The 16,842-nt window shown below is 35.6% G+C and overlaps 1 protein-coding gene and 1 long non-coding RNA gene across 7 annotated transcripts in view; both read left to right on the plus strand.

The window, feature by feature from the left end:
* The window catches only part of LOC109053138 (extended synaptotagmin-2-like), a 29,158-nt gene extending 18,857 nt beyond the window's left edge, over positions 1-10,301 (plus strand). The window contains exons 8-23 of one of the 6 annotated variants that reach the window (XM_042760508.1): positions 798-918; positions 1,057-1,233; positions 1,323-1,405; positions 1,497-1,545; positions 2,085-2,174; positions 2,291-2,371; positions 2,963-3,064; positions 4,171-4,248; positions 4,335-4,421; positions 5,143-5,292; positions 5,404-5,768; positions 6,359-6,457; positions 6,780-6,911; positions 9,049-9,154; positions 9,236-9,285; positions 9,365-10,301. In XM_042760508.1, the coding sequence (XP_042616442.1) occupies positions 798-918; positions 1,057-1,233; positions 1,323-1,405; positions 1,497-1,545; positions 2,085-2,174; positions 2,291-2,371; positions 2,963-3,064; positions 4,171-4,248; positions 4,335-4,421; positions 5,143-5,292; positions 5,404-5,768; positions 6,359-6,457; positions 6,780-6,911; positions 9,049-9,154; positions 9,236-9,285; positions 9,365-9,410 (1,816 nt within the window). In that variant the 3' untranslated portion in view covers positions 9,411-10,301. Of the gene's footprint in view, positions 1-797; positions 919-1,056; positions 1,234-1,322; positions 1,406-1,496; positions 1,546-2,084; positions 2,175-2,290; positions 2,372-2,962; positions 3,065-3,693; positions 3,751-4,170; positions 4,249-4,334; positions 4,422-5,142; positions 5,293-5,403; positions 5,769-6,358; positions 6,458-6,779; positions 6,912-9,048; positions 9,155-9,235; positions 9,286-9,364 lie in introns of all 6 variants that reach the window. The other 5 variants (XM_042760510.1, XM_042760511.1, XM_042760512.1 and 2 more) reach the window with 5 other exon arrangements.
* A 4,857-nt stretch (positions 10,302-15,158) lies between these two features.
* LOC122145659 lies at positions 15,159-16,842 on the plus strand. Its single transcript, XR_006160475.1, has 3 exons — positions 15,159-15,289; positions 15,383-15,497; positions 16,039-16,842. It is a non-coding gene; the product is annotated as an uncharacterized LOC122145659 (long non-coding RNA).

The raw sequence follows: 16,842 nt of genomic DNA on the forward strand, positions 1-16,842 counted from the left end.
GGTAAAGGAATGTTTTTTCTTTCTTTCTTTCTTTCTTTCTTTCTTTCTTTCTTTCTTTCTTTCTTTCTTTCTTTCTTTCTTTCTTCAAATAATTTATGGAGATCAGTTAGACTTTGTTTTAATGCAACTTCTAACTTAAGACAACACCAGCTAGTAGTAAACAAACTCCTTTTAAACTGGTTTAGTTGCCAGCCACAGAAATGCACTTTCTACACCGCACTGAACAAAACACCAGCTTTTGAGTGATGACTCATCTGAACACCTCTGATTGGCCACTGCATTCATAAGCTCAACAGAATCATGTGTGATTGGTTATAATGCAAAGCGCTATAAAATGCATCTGTGTCTGGCTCAGTGCCAGCCTGCGAACGCAGTTTTGAATTTGGCAGCTGGTGATGTGCCGCAGTGAATGTTCTAATCACACCAGTGTGATCATATCAACTATATATAAAAAAATATATATTTCCAAATCCAGTTGTGCTCCGAAATCTGAGGGGCACGCATCTCCTCGGTTTGAATGGGGATGACGCCTCTGATCATAACACTGCCTGTATAACTTGTTTTCAACTATGATGTATGAATTATTAAACCACAAAGGAAAAATACCTTAATATTGTCTATAACATCAACACAAGATTTGAGCTTTTTCCCCACACAATTATGCATTATGAGTTACACATCTGTCCATTGCGTAGAAGATTATGGTTAATATCCAGAAGTACATCACCACTTTTGTACTTTCAAGGAAATTTTATTTTATTTTATTTTATAAGTCATTATTTCTTTTTCATCGGCAGTGGCTTTTCAGACCACATGATCCAGGATATTATCAGCACTTACATGGTGTTGCCTAACAGGATCACTGTACCACTAATAGGTGAGGTTGAACTGGCACAGCTCCGTTTCCCCATGCCAAAGGTGAATACACATACACACACACACACACACACACACACACAAACATCCACATCTCAACAAACCCTACAAATGTTTGTTCATATTAACATTCATTAACCTCTCATTGTCTTTTGCTATATTCTCTTTCAAACTCATTAGGGAGTTCTAAGGATTCATTTTCTTGAAGCTCAGAATCTGGAAATTAAGGACACATATCTGGGCGGGCTGATCAAAGGCAAGTCTGACCCCTATGGCATGCTGCTGGTCTGCAACCAGCTCTTTAGAAGCAAGACCATCAAAGAATGTCTGCACCCCAAATGGAATGAGGTGTATGAGGTGAATACATATACACACATGCTCGTTTACTGCGCTCATAAGTCTCATGTACATACACTGAAATGTGCATGTATGTGGTTTATCATCAGGCACTAATATATGAACATTCCGGACAACATCTGGAAATTGAGCTCTTTGATGAAGACCCAGATAAAGATGACTTCTTGGGCAGGTGCCACATTCATTTATATGGCTGAAATGTACAATGTTATCTATCGTAGACCTTTTTATAGATGTGTTATGTTTCTTTTATTTTGTTCCAGTCTAATGATTGACTTGACTGAGCTGCATAAAGAACAGAAAGTTGATGAGGTAATGCGGTCACACTCTTGTTTTTGTTGAGATTAATTTATAGCTCACAACAAATGTCACCATCAGTTCTATTTCAGCACCGTCTTATTAATAAACTGACTTTGAAATTCCAAATTTGTTGGCTGTATTGTAAGTAGGTTTAAGTTTTAAGTATATTTTCAAACTATTATGTTTTCATTCCAGTCATTCATAAAAATGCCTCCACTTTTATCACTCTGATGCATGGATTATTGAACCACAAAGAAAAAGAAATCTAATGTAGTCTTTTTACTTCAATACAAATATGGTCATCTTCTTTTCCACAATTAACAACCAGAAGTACATTCTTGTCTCATTCATGAACTGACTTGAGCTTCCATAGATGCAGACATTATCCTGTATTGATAATGAGTTTCTTTGTTTATCCCAAAGAAGAGATTATCACCAGTTGTGTAATTTGTTTTGAACTCTGTAGTATTTCATCATTGGCTTGGAATGAATTGAATGTTACTTAAGCCCATAGCTACCATTCTAGTGTGCTAATCACATTTTTTCTGCAGTGGTTTGACTTGGAAGAAGTTACTACAGGCAAACTTCATCTCAGATTAGAGTGGCTGTCATTGTACCCGAGTGCTGAGAAACTAAATCAAGTATGCACATACATGCACATAGACTGACTGACATTGATAGACATGACTGTAAACATACACTGGCTAAAACTTTTATCATTTCATTCTCGTCATCATCATTTGCTCTATCTTATTAGGTACTATGGAGCATAAGGGCCAATGACAATCTTTCCTCAACTCTGCTAGTTGTTTACCTGGACTCTGCCAGTAATTTGCCGGTAAGAACCGTAGTGATACATAGGTTCTGTCTGAGGATCTGCCATAGGACAACAGAAAATATCCTGCGGCAGATACTTTCTTGTTTACTTTCAGTTTCATTGTTTTTATATTCTACTTTTATGAAATGCTGGAAAGAGTTACTTACGTTCTTTGATATTCTAGTTTGATATGAATACAAATGTGAACAAACTGCAGTTTTAGACACCCTAATGATTTACATGCAGTGATGTTGCTCCCCAGGCTGTATCTTGCAAGGTGCAATTATCATCTTGTTTCCCCCTAAAGATATTATTCACCCAAATATGAAACATCTATCATCATTTACTTGCCCTCATGTTGTTCCAAAACTTGCTTTCTTCTGCAGAACACAAAATAAAAAAAATTTATAGTCCGTGCATACAATGAAAGTCAATGAGGTCCAAAACAATATTGCAATTTTCATTGTGGGCTGAACTAGCATTTTAAGGAATGTTTTGTATTTAATTGAGACATTTTAATTAACTATAAAGGTAATTATTAGTTTGCTATGACTGATGTACAGTGCCAACTTTATTGACGGTTTACATTGTGCCTTCCTCCTCTACTGTAAGAGTGTCTTTGAGGGCAGCTTTGGCTGTGGAAACCTAAAGGAGAGGAGGGCCTCTGGCCTAGTCTTTTGTGAGAACCCAGACTCTCTCTGTAGAACGTTATTTGTGAGTGTGCCAGTAATCTGCATCCTGGTTCTCGTGATCAAGCTGTAGCTGTTTACCTAACATTGTGACTAGGCATTGCTTCCATTCAAGCTGTTCTTCAGTAACAAACAAGCAACACCATTTACGTTGATCTGATGCATGTAAACTGCCATTTTTACCTGTTGGGCATGGTTTGTCATCCAATAAACAATGAACATCACATTTCTTAGATCTTTGTCCCATTCAATACTCCCATAATCACTTAGTAACTGAGTGATGTTTGTATATTTTTATTATACGTTTTTTTGTGTTTAATCTGTCAGAAGCCAAAGTTTAAATATATAGCTTTTGTTTTTACAGTCACATTAAGTCACATGATTAATCTTAATAAAGCTTGGTCATTCTTAGACATATGATTGACGTTTCCTGATCTAGGCTTAGTGAGCAGTCCAAAGAGAAAGGACAATTTTTTGGAGGTCTTTTTGTCCCTGCCAATATTGTTACAATGATTCGATATGCATATGTATTTGTAATATTTATTTGACATCTGTAGGGCTGGACCAAATCAAAATACTCATCATTCTTGCATGTGCTCTTGCTGTATATTAACTTTCCTATTCTCAAATTCTCTCAATCCTTCCTGTGGAAAGACCAATCCTCTTGACTTTAACCCTGATGGCCCCAAACCCCCTTATAAAGGCCTGAAGGTATATTGAGAATGCATGCAGTTTATATAGTGATGTAACAAGCATTGCACTCGCATCTGGACCCTAAGCATGAGTTTACGTCTTTTATGATTTGTTTCATTCTTTTGTTGTTTGGGTTTATTTCTCAATTGTTTCTCCAATGTATTCTTCCCTCATTCACCACTGCATGTGTTCAAAGACTTAGCAGATGGTATTTACATTTTCATAGATGAGTTTAAAATAGACTTCTTACCACAAAGCACTATTAAGGAGCATATCTTTAAAAAAAGGCTAACTGAGCTATGATGTAATTATGATTAACCAAACTAGTGCAATTAGCTCGTGTTACCAGAGAGCTGAAGTTGATTCTTTAACTATTAAAGGAGACTGGTTGTATTATCATACTGTACATTTGAATGTTTTCTTTCCATTTTTGTTCAGCAGTCTGGGAAGAAAGTGAGCATAGATCCAAATCCTTTTGTCAAACTGACTGTAGGACAAAAGATGTACACCAGCAAGGTAACATTCATTAATCAGCTTTAACCTGTTCATGACTAGCAATACACATACAGTATATCCAGTCCTGTTTTGCTCCTGATTTTCAGGTAAGATATAAAACTAGTGATCCGCTGTGGGAAGAGGCTTTTCACTTCCTTATCAAGAACCCGCACACTCAGGAACTGGAAATTGAGGTATTCTAGAAGGGAACACCCTAAAAGAATAAATATTAAATTAATTAATAATTACTAAAATAATGTTATTTACGCAAGTCTACCGTAGTTTACACTAGGGGTTCAAAAGTTTGACATTTTTTAAAAAGAAATGAATACTTTGATTCCACATGGATACATTAAATTGATCCAAAGGGATCATAAAGATGATTATAATGTTACTTTTTTTTATTACAAATACATTATGTTCTTATAAACATTTTTCATGGTTTCCACAAAAATAATAAACTGTTTTCAACATGGATAGTAAGAAATGTTTGCGCACCAAATCAGCATATTGGTATGATTTCTGAAAGATCATGTGACACTGAAGACTGGAGTAATTAAAAAAGAAAAATCAGCTTTGCCATCAGAAGAATAAATTACATTTAAAAATATATTTAAATATATGTTTTTTTATTTTAAAAATATTTCACAATGTTACAGTTTTTACTGTATTTTTGATTAAATAAGTAAAGCCTTAGTAAACATGAGATACTCCTTTCAAAAATATATTAAGAAAATTCTGACCCCGAACTTTTGAACAATAGTGTATTTCTCAGTGGTATATCATCAGTGTCAAATGTATTGCTATATATCGCTCAGTACAATGTAGAGTTGGTTAGAATGAAATACTGTTAATTTTGAAAACCGCTCAAGAGATTGTAGACAGTGTGTTCCTGTTGGGTTTTATGTGTCTCAGGTGAAGGATAGTAAGCACAAGTGCTCTTTGGGTTGTATGCGGGTGGCACTTGGTTCTCTCCTGAAGGAGGCGGACATGACGCTGAATCAGCAGTTCCCCCTGCAGAACTCTGGCCCCAACAGCACCCTCAAACTCAAAATGGCTCTCAGGGTTGGTGTGTCTGTATGCTATTAAAAGATATTGTCTCATTTTTGTGTGTATGTTTCATTCAGCACTTGTGTCAGACATGTAGTCCATGTAAATATGTTTTCATGTAAACAGGTCCTCTGTTTAGAGAAGGAGGTCACATCCAGCCAGCCGTCATCTGTCCGAGTCAGACGCACTAGTCAGAATAACACTTGCATGTCTCCACAACCTCAAACAGCCACTAGCACCAGCAACTCCACAGTCATCCAGCCGTCACACAACCCATCTTGTACCCTTGCACCAGACACCCCTCAAGAGAAAAGAGGACTGGATGGTTCCCCGGTGCGGATAGCAGAGGCAGGCCGCAGCGTCTCCAGTCTAGAGATAAGCAGCTTGCACAAGAATCAGTTTCACAGAGACTCTATGCCTAGTCTGGCCTCTGACATCTCGCTGCCCTCTGCCACACTGGAACTGCAGCAGAGGTTACAGAAGCTACAAAAGTGAGTCTGTGTCCGTGACACACTGATACCTATATACAGAAGTCATTTTGTTAGAAGCCACACTGGTGCGTTCTTTCTACTGTGTATGAGAAACACTTAAAGCCAAAACACTGCCAAAAGTGAGACACAAGCTATATCCAGTGCAGTGTGAACCATCTACACGGCACAATGAAGGAACATGTGACACTGAAAACTGGAGTAATGGCTGCTGAAAATTCATCTTTGCCATCATAGAAATAAACATCATTTTAAAATGTATTCAAACAGAAAACACTCATTTTAAATAGTAATCATATTTAACAATATTATTGTTTTTGCTATATTTTTCATCAAATAAATGCATCTTTGATGATCATAAAATACTTCTGGAATGATTGGATTGTAAAAAGTCGATGTTAAATACCAGAAGATATCCAGGGTGGTTGGAGGAGAGAGGTTTAAAACCTTAAAAGTGCTTTGTATTTGAAGTCAGTTTAATTTGTAATGATGTGGATCAAGTAAATCATGCAGAATGCAAACAGGAACATTCAAAATATATTTTGAATTCATGTTGACTTGTGGCAGATAAAGTTGCTGTTTCTCTGTTACAGCGGCTCTGGGCTGAGCAAGTATCCACTCGGTGAAGTCCAGCTCACTATCCGACACAGCTCACAAAGGAATAAACTTATTGTAGTGGTTCATGCCTGCAGGTGAGAATGCCACTGAGATTAACCTTCATCTTTCTGTGTTTTATAGTACAACTTCTAATCATTTTGTGTGCTATTTTTTGCAAAATTTTTACTTTTACACTGAACAAATCCAGTATATTAGTGTTTTTTTGGGGGGGTTTTTTTTTTGGTAAATGATCAGTGGTTAACTCTCTTGAACATTAACAACAGTGTGTGCAAATAAAGGGGGACATGTGTTTGCATTTGTATGTTTGAATTTATCTAAATGTGACGCAACAGGTCCTTGTGAAAATACTTGTCTTGCTTTTGTGTGAATATGTGTTTCCATGTGTCTTAACCACAGAAACCTCATAGCACTGACTAAAGATGGCTTGGACCCATACATCCGCCTGTACCTGTTACCAGACAAGAGCCGCAGTGGCCGCAGAAAAACCAGCACACTCAAGAAGACGCTCAATCCTACATATGACCAGTTGTAAGAAACACACTAAACTCAAAGAACATTTTAAAATCTGCAATTATGTTCTTTATAATAAATGGTGCAAAAGATTTTTTTTAAAAGAGGTATACTTCAGCAAACTTTTAAAAAGATTACTTTTTACAGAAAGAATGTACTCAAGTGCAAACGGAATGTTATGTTTTCTAACACTTAATTGCATGTTAATTGCAATTAAATCAGAATGTGTTATAGTTTAAATGTATATTAAATACATTTAGCTGAACTTTAGAGTGTTTTTGACCCACTTTAACCAATACTTAAAGGGATACTCCACCCCAAAATGAAAATTTTGTCATTAATCACTTACCCCCATATCATTCCAAACCCCGCAAAAAGCTTTGTTCGTCTTCGGAACACAATTTAATATATTTTGGAAGAAAACCGGGTAAATTACACTGTCAAGGTCCGGAAAAGTATGAAAGACATCGTCAGAATAGTCCATCTGCCATCAGTGGTTCAACCGTAACGTTATGAAGCGACGAGAATACTTTTTGTACGTGAAGAAATCAAAAATAATGACTTTATTCAACAATTTGTCTCCTCTGTGTCTCTCCTTATGAGGCTAGGAGAATTTTTTTTGTTATTGTATGAACGCAAACTGCATACACAGTGTTAGCCAAGCCACAAGGATATGTTTTCTATGTGTATTTACGCTTTGATATGTAAGAAAACTGCGCATCATTGTGTTGACGCTGACATAGAAGAGCGTACGCAGTTTGCGTTCAGCAGATGTTCTCCAAAATGGCGCTACGGTGGTGCGGAAAGACACAGAGGAGACAAATTGTTGAATAAAATCGTTGTTTTTGTTTTCTTTGCATACAAAAAGTATTCTTGTCCCTTCATAATGTTATAGTTGAACCACTGATGGCAGATGGACTTTTCTGACGATGCTTTTCATACTTTTCTGGACCTTGACAGTGTAAGTTACTTGGCAATCTATGGGACAGTCACAAGTCTTCCGGTTTTCATCCAAAATATCTTAAACTGATTTCCGAAGACAAACAAAGCTTTTACGGGTTTGGAACGACATGGGGGTAAGTGATTAATGACAAAATTTACATTTTGGGGTGGAGTATCCCTTTAAGTACATCTTTATATGTAATTTTATAATAACTTCTATTGTCTTTGAATGGTTGAAGTGTACTGATAAATACCGACAAGCATTTATAGTAAACTACTGATGTAATTTCTATCGAAACTTATGAAACATATGCAGTGTATTTACATATATTTGTAATTACACATTTGTAAAAATGAAGTTGCAGTTCAGTGAATTTAAAATATATTTACTTGATATCGTAATATTGAATTAATCAAAAATCTCTCTCTGTGCTTTAGTATGTTAGCCAACATAATACACAAATGAAGTGTATTTATTTTAAAACACAGAAATAGATTATTAAAACATTATCAAAACAATAACAAGTCTGCTGCACATTCAGTACAATTAAGCACACTTATTTTTCACAATCCATGTATCTCATTCAGCTCGGATTAGCAGTGTTATCATACTATCTGCATTCTTTTCAACAGAAAAGTGCCAGTTTTGATTAATCAAATTAAATTAACCTTGACAATAAACATTGTAAGATGTTTCTTTTGCTTGACATGGTACCATTTTAATGTACAGTATTGAGTAAGGTGGTAAATAGCAAGGTGATAATAAGTGCAGTTGAGGAGGAAATATGAGGAACTACACTGTTCATTGACTGTCTGAGGAATAAATGTTTGTAAGAACATTTTTTAGAACTTTTTTTCTTTTTTAACTCATTTAAATTGCATTCAAATGAGAAGAGGACCCACCAGATTGAGTCTTGTCTGCTGTTTATCTTGCTGTATGCATTTGCATGACATTCCCTTCATATTAAATCCACAACGGAGCTCCTTACTGAACAGAGCTAGTTAACCGTTTTACCCTCCAAACCAAGTCAGCCAAGACTTTATAATGTACTGTATGATGCAACTGCCAATGTTTCTGAGAAATGTTATTTTTGTTTAATTGCATTGCTGAAGGTTTCTCGATGCCAGTTGTCTGCATATTCAAGTGCAGATGCATGTAGCATAGTAAGCCAGTAACTATAGTAACAATCTCTTGTTGTGTTGCTTTTGTCAGCTTTGAGTTCAGTGTGTCAATAGTGGAACTGCACAGGAGGACTTTGGATGTCGCTGTCAAGAATGGAGGAAGACTTTTGTCCAAACACAAAGTACTACTGGGCAAGGTAAAAAAAACATTGATGCATTCACATTCCCTTTGTTTTCTCATTCTGTTGATCACTGGCTCACGGATGTCTTTGTCACAGGCGGTTGTGGACTTGGCAATTGAAGACATTTCTAAAGGATGGACTCGATGGTGTGATTCTCATTCATTTGTACAGTCACTCTTCTAAATGTACTTTTTCCTGATTACAAAAGCTTCCTTTATCTCTCAGGTATCATCTGACTGAGGATGGATCGAAGAAGATAATTCAGACGTAGTGGTTCATGCTAGAAAGCAGAAATGAATGGAACAGCAGATAACTGGGACATGTCACGGCACGCACGGGATAGAAGCTTTAGTAGCAGAAGAGCAGCGCTGGACTAACTAAACCAGGCTACTTCTACTGGGATTTACACTGGCCTATAAAGTGTCTCTCTCATTCTCACCAAAGCTAAAATTGCCACCTTAAGCATCAATGGCCCACTTACTCTCTCTTTCTCAAAGGATTCAATCTGATTGTCTTTTTTGTTTTATCTGCTTGTTTTTGTTTTATTCATCTTATTGGTATTTGGACAAATAATTTCACTTTTTTACCCAAATAGTTACCTATGGAGTTAAGAAACAATGATAAAAAAAAAGATTATTTAGATCATTAGATTTATTAATATTTATGTTGCTGGAAAGTCAGATATAATTGTAGCATTGTTGTTTGTTTGAGGCAGTATATTACACAAAACACATGGCCAAGGGCAAAGGACACACGCATACGTTTTTATGTATATATGTATGTATGAACATTTCTTTTTTTCTTAGATTTTATGCTTTTTCTATCTCATACAGCTATGGGAATTCTAAGTTATGTTCAGATCTTCATAGATGATCCACTGATAATTTATTTTAAAAGTATTTTATTGTATCCTGTTGCAGAACATAAAATGAAAAGATTGTACAGAAATGTTTGATACCCATTTTGTCTGCAACAGTTTTAAGAGGAAAAGCAAAATGTGTATTTTTGTATGTGACATTTGTAAGATGACAATAGCTTGGTTACAGAGTGTTTTGCTTACGGATTGGTTAAAGACTGTGAAATGGCTGTTGATATTATTTCCAGCCTTATTCTTCTCTATGCATAATGCATGATATCATTAAAATATGAAATTCAACTTGAATCTCTTTTGGAGATACAATTTTTTACGATTGCTGTGACAGTTTTTTTCAATACTTTTAACAACTTTCCTAAACTCTTAACGCACCAACACACCTACAACACACAATTGTCAAAAAAGTTCATTTCATACTCAAAATCACACATTGTAAAAAAAAACTTTTAATTTTTAAAATGCAATAATACATTAACACAATACACTATGACTACCGAAACACTGCAAGTTCATTTCATACTCAAAATCACACACCATGTCTAATAATAATACATAACACTATAATTATGAATACAAAAAATAATATACACCGAAACACTGCAAACATGTCTCAAAATCAAATAATTATTCCAAAACACTAACACATGTTCTCTTCCAAAAGGAACATTTAGTCAATCATAGCACAATGGCATAAAAACACTAACATCAGACAGAATTACAGAAACTGCATCATTTTATTAGGCCTGCCCTTATACAATAGACAGTATATTGTATTGATCATAGATTGTGTTTTGCACTGCAGATTCTTTGAAACCTCTCTACATTTTAGTGTTTAGTAAATGCATGCATTTTGTTTCTTTTGCTGCAGAAATTCAGAACAAAAAAGCAAATGAACCATCTCAGGTAGCTTTATGTATGGTTTATGAAAAAAAGAAGATGGCAGAATCAGAATTAATGCAGTAAATGCGTTATTTGCAACAAGACATTACTGCAAGATAACAAAAATATGTAATACAGCTGCCATCTATTATGTGAAAAAAAAAAAAAAAAAAAAAAATATATATATATATATATATATATATATATACACACACACACAAATCATATAAGCCACAGGGGGAAAAAAAATAAATAAATACAAATAAAGTAATCTTCTAATCTGTCCGGTCTTCTGCATTTGGCCACGTTCTCATCCACATCACATCTGATATCTTCTCTGGCAAGGCATCTTGGGAAGATTCTTTTGGCATGCCTTATCCACGCCTGCAGTGTTCAGCTGTGATGTCTTGGCATACAGAATCCATTGCATTCAGGAAGGACATTTGATCCTGTGGATGATGGTCAAAAACCTTCCATCTCCAGGCTGAGGAAAACTCCTCAATAGGGTTGAGGAAAGGGGGGTAAGGGACAAGAAAAATGGACATCATTCTCGAATGGGTGTCAAACCAGTCTGTGACTGCACGGGAATGGTGGAATGCCACATTGTCCCATGTGATCACATATATTGGAAAGTGGTCTGCCACCTGTCCCCTTTCTACCGCTGCCACAAGTCTTTCGTGCAGGTTTTGTAAAACAGGAGAAGGCGGTCAGTGTTGTAGGGACCAATCTCACATGTATGCAGAAGTGCACTTTTACACACAAGAACAGCCCAAAGTGGTGGTCTTTTTTACATACCATATGGTGATGCACTTGAAAGAACCTCAACACCTGAGTGTGTTTCCTAGCTATAATTTACATATTTGCATAACTTCAATCAGCTGCTCCTCATAAACAATGGAATAAAATATAGGGGATATTTTTGTTTTTCAGGTTACAATATGAACAGCTATTTACTTTGACTTTAGCCTGTAAGTTAGGTTTATAACATGATGTTAACTCTTCTGACCTACAGTGTAAAAGCATTTGTAAATTTGGCAGTAAAAAGCCATTGTTTTGCTCTTGGTTGAGCTTGTTTGTAAGAGAAGTTCAAGTTTTTAAAATTTGTGTTAACTGAATGCATTTTGTGTCAAAGCAACAAGAAATGTGTTAATTGTAGAGAACACAGAGACCGATATTGTGCTAACTGTGTATAGAATTTTGAAAATGTGACTACAGATTGGACAAAGGGATGTTAGCAATTGGAAAAAAAACTGTAAAGAGCCTGAATGCTTTTTTATCTTTATTGTCAATTCATTTTTTTTGTTTTGTTTTTCAAGGTATATTTTAACATGTTGTGTGGAATGTGTTGAAGCAACCTAATAAAATATAATGTTCAATATTTAGGCCTTTATTAGGTCCAGCAATACTCAATTATAGAACATGATACTGATAAAGAGCAATATTTTCTTATAACTGTAAAATCTAACGTTTCCTTGGCTTGGTATTCCAAAAAGAGGGAAAACAGATTAAAGTTGTATTATTATTTTTCTTTTATTAATATTTTTCTATAACAGAAAAGTATGTCATTACAATATAATGTATAATCTGTAATATCTCAGATAATTCTTCACCACTATGGCTCTCATGGTTTCACCAGTGTTGGACACGACTTTGCTTTTGGCTCCATCTGCTGGACATTAGCTGTTAGTTGTGGACATTGCCGTAGTAAATGAACAAGCCGATGCTATGACACAGTAGTTAGCGTTTGAAGCGTTATCTAAATAACGTTCTACAGAACCATTTTTAGTAGAGATGATGATAAATCTGCTGCATTCAAACTCAAGCGCCGTCCATCTTCTCTACAGCAGGTGGCGCTGTCACATTAAGAACGGCAAGGACGAAGCGTTACGCCTGGCGTCACGACTCTTTAAGTTTAAGCGGGTATCTCTGAGGCTCTAATCTTCTAACGTTAGATGTAAACAACGTAACAGGTTTGCCTTGACGGAAAATATTTATTACCTGTCCATGCATTATTACAGTTCTATATCATTTCAACATGTTTCTTTTTTAATTATATTCAATGTGAAAACTGCTTCACAGATATCACAGATTTTTATTTATTATTATTATTTTATTTTATGCTTTTATACACTGATTGTATTATTTAGGAAGGGAATTGTACTTCTTGCCAGTGGATTTTGCAGCATATAGGCAGGGCTGGACTGGGGTCCAAATTCGGCCCTGAACCTGTCCAGCCCATGAGTTCCCCCATGAATGTTTTGCTGGGTTGTATTTTGTCAGATAGAAATGCACTTGTCAGTAAAGCAATGATTTTGAGCTAGAATGCAAAATAAATAAATAAATAAATAAATTGTCATCCTTTCCTCACCCTCATGTGATTGCAAACCTGTGTGACTGACTTTCTTCTGTGGAAGACAGATATTTTGTAGAATGTTACCAAACCATTTTGCTTATACCCTTGATTTCTACTGTATGGACAATGTCTTGAATTTCTCAAATTATCTTCTTTTTTTATGTTCCAGGGTAGAGAGAAATTCATACAGGTTTGGAATGACATGATGTTGAGTAAATGGTAATTTAAATTTTTTTGGGTGAACTATCCCTTTAAGAACTTGAATATGTGTAAATAATACAAACTGAATTTATATAAGACACTGATATTTATCTTTAATCAGGCTCTTACTGAAACAACATTTTACTTCTATTAAAATTAATTAGAACTAAACATCTAAAGAGAAAAGTTCTGTCTTATAATTAGTAGGCCTATTAGTCAGATGGTGGTCACAAGAAGTAAAACCATGGTAAATTACTATGGTACTGAATTGACAAGCCTATGTGTTGGCATTTTTTTCAGTTTACCTCTTCACGCAGTTTACATTATCGTGGCTGTTTCAGCCAGCATCACTACAGAACCTTTAATGTTCTCATATATCACACGACTATAACAATAATTCTGTGTCACATCTGAATGGATGAAGCAATCATACATTTTAATGACAAAACTAATTGAATTGAATGTGTCACATCTGAATGGATGAAGCAATCATACATTTTAATGACAAAACTAATTGAATTGAATGTGCACGTGTAGTGTGATTCGAAACTTAAACGATTGTGACTGCAGTAGCACGTTTTAGCATGATTAGCAAAGTGCTAGAATGGCGCTAGCATGTTATCGCATGAATAGCAAGGACTAGCAGGTCATAGCATGATTAGCGATTGACTAGCATGTCACTAGCATGTTTCTAGCATGATTAGCAAGTGACTAGCATGTCACAGCCTTGATAGCAAGTTATAGCATGTCGCTAGCATGTTTCTAGCAGATTAGAAAGGGACTAGCTGTCGCTAGCATGTTTCTAGCATGATAGCAAGTGACTCGCCATGTCCCTAGCATGTTTTTCGCATGATTAGCGAGGTGGACTAGCATGTCGTAGCATGGTTTCTAGTGTGATGATTAGCCAAGTGACTGAGCATGTTGCTAGCCTGTTTTTAGCATGATAGCAAGTGACTAGCATGTCACTAGGCATGATTAGCAAGTTACTAGCATTGTTTCTGCATGATTAGCATTGGACTAGCATGTTTCTAAACAATTAGCAGTTGCTAGGTAGATAGAATAGATAGATAGATAGATAGATAGAGAGATGATAGATAGAAACAGTCAGATAATAGATAGATAGATAGATAGATAGATAGATAGCTAGATAGTAGATAGATTAAATCGTTGATAGATTAAGATCGATAAGATAGATATATTCGTCAGATAGATAAGTAATTTTTTTTAAAAGATAAATGAAATATTATATAAAGTGAATGCTTATTAGAGGCGAAACAAAGGCAGTTGTTAATGTAGGTTGAAGTATGCTAAAGTGTGCTTATTCACAAGGCATTAATGTAATGTACTTAATGCACTTTGTAAATTACGCTGTATACTGTGTATAACAATAGACAAGCAAGACAGTAAGTTGGCTTTCTATATAAAAGGTTATGAGTATGAGCCACTGTTTGGGTGACTATATGATGCTGTTGTTTCTTAGATATAACAAGTTTACTTTCAGATTTGTAGCTTTAAACATATTCAAAGACAATAAAGAAAGCAAAGTCTATGGATGCAAGATCACAGGAACAAGAGCTTTTTAAAACACCAAGTATTTTTTTGAAAAGATGCAGTTTACTTTCAGAGTAAAGAAAGCAAAGTCTATGCAAGATACAGAAAGAGCTAAAACACCAGTCTATATTATTCAGACGATCACACTGTTCACTGCTGAGAGAGGCAGGAGCTGTGGGAGAGACAGCTGAAGTTGCTGCAGCACAGCCTCACTGCTCACCGTCCAGAGCACTGGATCACTGGAGACGAGGAGGACGCGGGCGACATGGAGGAAGAGATTTCTGAGGAACAGGTAAGACTGCTAATGTTTCGAAAGAGACGGAAAACCAAGATCTTTTTGGTAAGGTGTCAAAATGACAGGTAGTTTGTTCTTGTTTCCTTTCAGATACAGACAATGGCTGTAATAGAGGGCATTACAATTGTTTCTACAGTCTCTGTAGACATTTTGCAGGAAAATGACACTTACACTTCTCTTCTTGAATGTGCCCAGATGCTAAACAGTAAGTACTTGTAATGTAACTCTTGAAAAAAATGCAAAAATGTGAAATAGTATTATGATTTAAATGAACTTTTGTTTTCATTTGTTTTATTGTGCTTTTATTCCTGTGCTGGCAAAACTGATTTTTCAGCAGCCATTACTCCAGTCTTCAGTGTCACGTGATCTTTCAGAAATCATTCTAATATGCTGATTTGCTGCACAAGAAACGTTTATAATTATTATTATCCATGTTGAAAACATGCTTAATATTGCTGCTTAGTATTTTTGTGGAAACGTGAAACTTCTTTGATGAATAGAAAGCCAAATAACAGCATTTATTTGAAAAAGAAGTATTTGTAAAATAAATGTCTTCACTGTCTCTTTGATCAATATAATGCATCCTTGATGAATACAGTAATAATAATTTCTTTATAGAAAATGTAATAGGTTAAATCCAAATGGTTGCAGATTTGATCTTATTTGATGTCATCATTGTCATAATTCCAATTTTTTTCTTAAATAGGGTTGTAATGTATTTCCTCCATTGTTGTCTTTTATTCCAGGTATAGAGAGCACTTTGCCACTGTCACACACACCCCTCCAGCAGGCTGTTCATTGGCTGTTTGAATGCTGGTGGAGACGGTATCTAAAAGGGAAGGAGGAGCTTGGATGGACTGCTTTCCTTGTCTGTTTAGAGAATACTGTTACACTTGAGAAACCAGTACTAGAACAACTTTATATCCATTATATATAATAATAAACAGGCAGATCATTTGATATTCTATATTGTGGATGAAAAGTGTTCATGTTCTGGGTATGTTCCCAGGTCAGTGAGCTCAGAAGGCTCTGTACTCTACGAGAGGTGCATCTGAGAGAGGGTAGCAGGTCATTGATCCTCTCCTCCAGTGTTTCTTTAGGGTCTCTCATATTAAATAAGAAGAGGTTTGTGAATATGTGTTTGTGGGCTCATACATCTGAGACATTATTTTCCACTGTAGATCATTTTTATATAATTTTGTTTATTGCTTATTTTTCAGGGGAAACAGTTCCTTGCCTTCCTTTTTTCTTGGAACGATAACTTCATTCGGATGATTCATGAAACTATTAAGAATCAGCTGCAGTTTTTCCCAAAGTATTTCAAACACTCATGACCTCTTGTTTTATAATGCCGTGCTTTGTAACTTTGTTTATGTTAAGAGACAATACGAAGGGGAGACAGGCCACTTGTAGTATGAAACAGAAAACCTGCTAATCTCAATATATAAAGTCGTGGCCAAAAGTTTTGAGAATTATATAAATATTAGTTTTCAAAAAGTTTGCTGCTAAACTGCTTTTAGATCTTTGTTTCAGTTGTTTCTGTGATGTAC

Source organism: Cyprinus carpio, chromosome A7 (assembly GCF_018340385.1).
Source record: "Cyprinus carpio isolate SPL01 chromosome A7, ASM1834038v1, whole genome shotgun sequence".
Lineage (NCBI taxonomy): Eukaryota > Metazoa > Chordata > Actinopteri > Cypriniformes > Cyprinidae > Cyprinus > Cyprinus carpio.